General features: G+C 40.4%; 1 protein-coding gene across 1 annotated transcript; it reads right to left on the bottom strand.

Moving 5' to 3' along the window:
• Positions 1–931: 931 nt before the first annotated feature.
• LOC143794992 (olfactory receptor 5V1-like) lies at positions 932–1,870 on the bottom strand. The gene has a single exon (XM_077280989.1). It carries the CDS (start codon positions 1,868–1,870, stop codon positions 932–934), a length of 939 nt encoding a protein of 312 aa, XP_077137104.1.
• Between the last annotated feature and the right edge of the window lie 4,088 nt (positions 1,871–5,958).

Here is a 5,958-nt window from a genome sequence, read left to right as displayed (position 1 = left end):
GACTGATTATCAATGGACGTTATGAAGATGACACAAATGCAACAATGACAAATTAGTTCCATTGGGCTACTGTTCTGACAAAACATAAATGTTAATACTTAAATTTTTATAACATTTTCTAACATGTCATTGCTGTAGCATCACTACTTTGCTACAGTCAATCATTAGTCTCAGTGGTGTCATGTTCATGTGCAGCATGTGACCACTGAGGCTAGTGATTGGCTGCAATGGTCAAGAGAATGATGGACGTAATGTCATGACAGATCGACTGGTAAGGACCACCAGAACAATGTCTATGCTCATTTGGGATACTAACTTATAATGGAATTTTGAAGAAAGAAGAAAAATGTTTTACTAGAACAAAGTAGATGTGCCATCTTATTTATGTTGCTGCCAGAACAAATCATGTTAAAGATTTTTAGCATTTATCTAGTCTTTTTTAAAATAACTAATAACTTCTCCTAGCTAAATAAATCTATTCATGTAAGGGCTCAGAGTGGGTGAGTTTCTGATCCTTACTGGGTCCCCAATGATCTCGGTATTTTGGTCTCATCCTCAACAGAGTGAGCGCTTTGATATTTCAAGAATGATAGATGGAATCTCAGACCAGCAAAGACTGGGTAATCTCTAGAATGAAACCTGTATGTATCACTCAGCATGAATATTACTTTATTAATTATTTTTAACCAATTTGTCAATTTTCATGGAAAAATGTAAGGATATAAAAACACCTTTAAAATATAATGTAGAAATAAGACAGCTTGGTAAAGTTCTTTTTCCAAGAATCCTAGCTGTGGTGAGAAGCTGAGATAATGCCACACATAAATCTAATATTGTATCTAATGATGCATATTTGTTTAGCTAGATGATATTCTTTGTCTGAAAGACAAATTAATGTACCTAACATTATATCTTGTCCATGGTAAAAATTTTAATGAGGACTATGTTTTCTAAGAATGACTTTTGTTAGAGCTCCATGAACTTCTTTATTTCTCAAGCTGTAGATTATTGGATTTAACATAGGAGTAATGATTCCATAAAGAATAGCAACAACACGATCCTGGTCAAGGGAATAAGTAGAAGTAGGCCGAATATAAGTAAACATAATTGTTCCATAGTACAGTATGACCACTACCAGATGAGAGGCACAAGTCGAAAATGCTTTCTGTCTTCCTGTTGTTGTCCTTATTTTCAAAATTGATTTAACAATAAAAATATAAGACAAAATAGTTAACATGAAAGATCCTACAATCCCGGACCCTCCAGCAGTATATACGACAACTTCATTAATAGTAGTATCAGCACAAGATAGGGCGAGAAGAGGTGGTATGTCACAGAAAAAGTGGTTAAGAGGCCTAGACCTGCAAAATGGTAATCGGAATGTGAAGACTGTATGAGCGAGAGAATTCAGTAGGCCAATAATCCAACATAGCGCAGCAAGTATCATGGACAGTTTCCAACTCATGACTTCAGTGTAGCGCAGTGGCATGCAAATAGCTACATAACGATCACCAGCCATAGCAGCAAGCAGGAGACATTCAATCCCACCAAAAGATATAAAGGAGAATAACTGAGCCACACAACCAAAGAAAGAGATTCTTTTCACATCAGACAAAAAATCTAAAAGAAGTTTAGGAACAGTGGAAGTTGTATAGCACACATCTACAATGGAGAGATTACGCAAGAAGAAGTACATTGGAGAGTGGAGAGTTGAAGACAGTGTGATAGTAATGACCATCAAAGAATTGCCTAGAACTGTAACTACATAAACCACTAAGAAGAACACAAATAGGATTAATTCATTTTTAGCATTGTTAGTCAATCCGAGCAAGGTAAAGTCCTTGAGCCATATGGTCTGGTTGCTTGCCATGGATTTGTCTGAATATTTCTGTAGGAACAGATACAGTCCAGTGATACTGATATTAAATATGGTTTTGACATAAATTCAACCAATTAAGAGAGGATTATTAGACAGTCATATATCCTTTTTCTGCAAGAATGAATAATAAATTTTTTGGGTCAGTGTAATACTGTTCATATGTATGGACTTGATAATTATGTTTAATTACCTGACAAAAGAGACCAACAATCTAGATTAACATATATGCTGTGTTTTTCCAGTTCTGCAGTATATGATGATAGCAATGCAGCGACTAAATATCAGTGAAGCGTACAGTATTTATAAGCATCTATTTTTCCCAGAAGGGATAACCCTTTAATATACCTTTGAGAATGAGCTTCACATTGAAGCAATCTTTTAACCAAGTTTTCTTTAAAATTGTATAATACTCATATTCTTTTCAATAAAACAGTTTTTATTGTGTAAAAGTGCCAAAACATAAAAAAAAGATATAAATGGGGTATCGATGTAATCGTACTGACCCAATGAATAAAAGGTTACTTATCAACTTTACCACACGCGGAACGGTATTTAAAAAAAGAAAAATTCTGAATTGCTGGTTTTTATTGATTCTATCTCCCAAAAATCGGAATAGAAAGCAATAAAAAAATTTAATGTGCCAAAAAATTCTACCAATAAAGATGTCAAATGGTCCTGCAAAAGCAAGCCATCGCATGACTCTGTCGGCTGAAATATGGAAAAATTATAGCCCTCAAAATGTGGTGTTGCAAAAACTAGTTTTAGCAATAAAAAGTATCTTTTAGTGTGTGACAGCAGCCAAAGATAAAAATCTGATATAAATCTGGTATCATTGTAATCTCGCAGACCCGAAGAATAAATTTGCCATATCACTTATACTGCAAGGAATGATGTAAAAATAAATAAAACCAGTTCACCTGCTGTTGATTTTTTCTTTCTGCCTACCGAAGATCGCAATAAGGCTTGGTGCACATTTATCCTGCACTCTACGCTGAGCGCTTACACCAGAGTTTCCATATAAATCTTTGAAATAAGTGATTCAGATGGAATTCCTGGTGAAAGATTCCCTTTAATGAGGCAGATGGAGGCACTGTGGACCCGTCTGGCCTGTGATCTGGTGGTGTCCGTCTTTTTAGACGAGTATAAAAGCGCGATCGATCACAGTTTTGTGCATTTCTGAAAAGAAGTATAATGCTGAAAAGAGGCCAGGCACCATCCACAGTAAATCTGCTGCCTGATTATCGTGGATCCCTAGGGGGTTATGTAAAATAAATGTTATGTAAAATGTTCCCAAAAAAGCTTCTACTCAATACACAAAAAACTCCCCACTGAGGTCTATCATCTGTTAACAGAAATGTAGCAGGCTTCTACGTTACTAGTAGCACAAAGGCTCTGGAAAAGTGAAATGGCTCCCCGACCTCAAAAGAAATTCAGCAAATTCTGTGCACCCAAATCAAAATGACTGCTACCTTCTGAACCCCAGTGTGTCTAAACTACATTTAGCGCCCTCATGTTTGGCATTTCTGTAGTGATGAGAGCCCACCTAAATTACAGGGGCGTGTCACCCGAAACATGAGCTGTAAGTAATATACTGGTCACTACAACATACTAGTCACTACAGTAAACTTGTCACTATAACGGCAGTCTATAATTTTCACTCAGCATTATCCATTGCTGCTTGTTTTTGAAAAATACATGGAGTCAAAATCGTCACTACTAGGGTTGAGCGACTTTCATTTTTTTAAGATCGAGTAGGGTTTTGGGAAACCCGATTTTGTCCAGAGTCGAGTCGAGTGCAGTCGGCCGATTATCGCTAAAAGTCGGGGATCGACCGAAACACGAAACCCAATGCAAGTCAATGGGGAAGCATAGTCGGCAGTGAGTGGAGGCCAGGAAAACACCTACAGTGCCCATTTTAATGCCAAAAACATCCATTCTTGTTTCTGAAGCTTGCCAATCTTAATTAACTGTATAATAATAGTTGGGCATAGGGAATTGGGTGAAAGTTGTGGGGGGAGTAGGGCTGGCTCAAGTTTTTCGTGGGCCCAGGAAATGCGGACTACGTCACGGCGGTGTTGCAGGGAAAGGTAAGTATTTAAAAGTTGCAAGTGCTGTGATCCTGAGCAAGCAGGGGGGGGGCCCACTCGTTCGCATTGCCACTGGCACAGGGCCCCTCAAAGTACGGCGGTGTGTTTGCATGGCGGGGGCGCCTCCCACCAGCAGCGACACTTTTGCGTACTCTGAGGGGCCCTGTGCCAGTGACGTCGCCAACGAGTATGCCCCCCCACCTGATGAAGGAACCTGCACTTTCATCTGCACCTTCCTCTTTGTCCCTGTGTAAGGTGGTATAACATGCGGGAAGGGGAACCTTACTTTCAGCAGGGACAGATTCTGGCTGTGTAGAGTACAAGGGGAATGTAGTGGTCTAGGTCAATGTACCAGCAGACTCATTTAGCAGTGGCTGGGCAATGGGCAGGATGAGGAGGAAACAGATATAGGGCCAAAGAATAAAGTAGGCTACATGCAGTTCAAAATTGGTAACAGGACTAAACAGGCGGCATTGCTTTGTTCAGTGGAGTAGCAAACCCAAGAGCAGCAGACACTGTTTCAAGGGCCTAACCACACTAGTAGGCCAAATGCAGTTTAATATCTGATAGTATAGGGCGAAAGCCAGAATGTGGAAGCTCAGCTTTGTTCAGTTGAGGACAACACCAGGGAGGGGCAGACACCTTTAGTAGGCCGGAAAAGCCTATTGCATTTTTTAAAATGGTAATTTGGAGCAGAAGGTTGAAGCTCAGCTTTATTTACTTGAGGGCAACACCAGGGAGGGGCAGAAGCCGTTAGTAGGCCCTAACCACCATTTTTTTTTTTTAAACCACATAATGAGAGCCGGAAGGTTGAAGCTCAGCTTTATTTAGTTGAGGACAACACCAGGGAGGGGCACACAGACAGACACCTTTAGTAGGCCTGAAAAGCCTATTGCATTTTTCAAAATGGTAATTTGGAGCAGAAGGTTGAAGCTCAGCTTTATTTAGTTGAGGGCAACACCAGGGAGGGGCAGAAGCCGTTAGTAGGCCCTAACCACCATTTTTTTTTTAAAACCACATAATGAGAGCCGGAAGGTTGAAGCTCAGCTTTATTTAGTTGAGGACAACACCAGGGAGGGGCAGAAGCCGTTAGTAGGCCCTAACCACCATTTTTTTTTTTTAAACCACATAATGAGAGCCGGAAGGTTGAAGCTCAGCTTTATTTAGTTGAGGACAACACCAGGGAGGGGCACACAGACAGACACCTTTAGTAGGCCTGAAAAGCCTATTGCATTTTTCAAAATGGTAATTTGGAGCAGAAGGTTGAAGCTCAGCTTTATTTAGTTGAGGGCAACACCAGGGAGGGGCAGAAGCCGTTAGTAGGCCCTAACCACCATTTTTTTTTTAAAACCACATAATGAGAGCCGGAAGGTTGAAGCTCAGCTTTATTTAGTTGAGGACAACACCAGGGAGGGGCAGAAGCCGTTAGTAGGCCCTAACCACCATTTTTTTTTTTTAAACCACATAATGAGAGCCGGAAGGTTGAAGCTCAGCTTTATTTAGTTGAGGACAACACCAGGGAGGGGCACACAGACAGACACCTTTAGTAGGCCTGAAAAGCCTATTGCATTTTTCAAAATGGTAATTTGGAGCAGAAGGTTGAAGCTCAGCTTTATTTAGTTGAGGGCAACACCAGGGAGGGGCAGAAGCCGTTAGTAGGCCCTAACCACCATTTTTTTTTTAAAACCACATAATGAGAGCCGGAAGGTTGAAGCTCAGCTTTATTTAGTTGAGGACAACACCAGGGAGGGGCAGAAGCCGTTAGTAGGCCCTAACCACCATTTTTTTTTTTAAAACCACATAATGAGAGCCGGAAGGTTGAAGCTCAGCTTTATTTAGTTGAGGACAACACCAGGGAGGGGCAGAAGCCGTTAGTAGGCCCTAACCACCATTTTTTTTTTTAAAACCACATAATGAGAGCCGGAAGGTTGAAGCTCAGCTTTATTTAGTTGAGGACAACACCAGGGAGGGGCACACAGACAGACACCTTTT

This window comes from Ranitomeya variabilis, chromosome 1, assembly GCF_051348905.1.
Source record: "Ranitomeya variabilis isolate aRanVar5 chromosome 1, aRanVar5.hap1, whole genome shotgun sequence".
In the NCBI taxonomy this organism is placed as follows: Eukaryota; Metazoa; Chordata; class Amphibia; order Anura; family Dendrobatidae; genus Ranitomeya; species Ranitomeya variabilis.
Note: the sequence above shows the minus strand (reverse complement) of the source record. Positions and strands in the feature narration are given on the sequence as shown.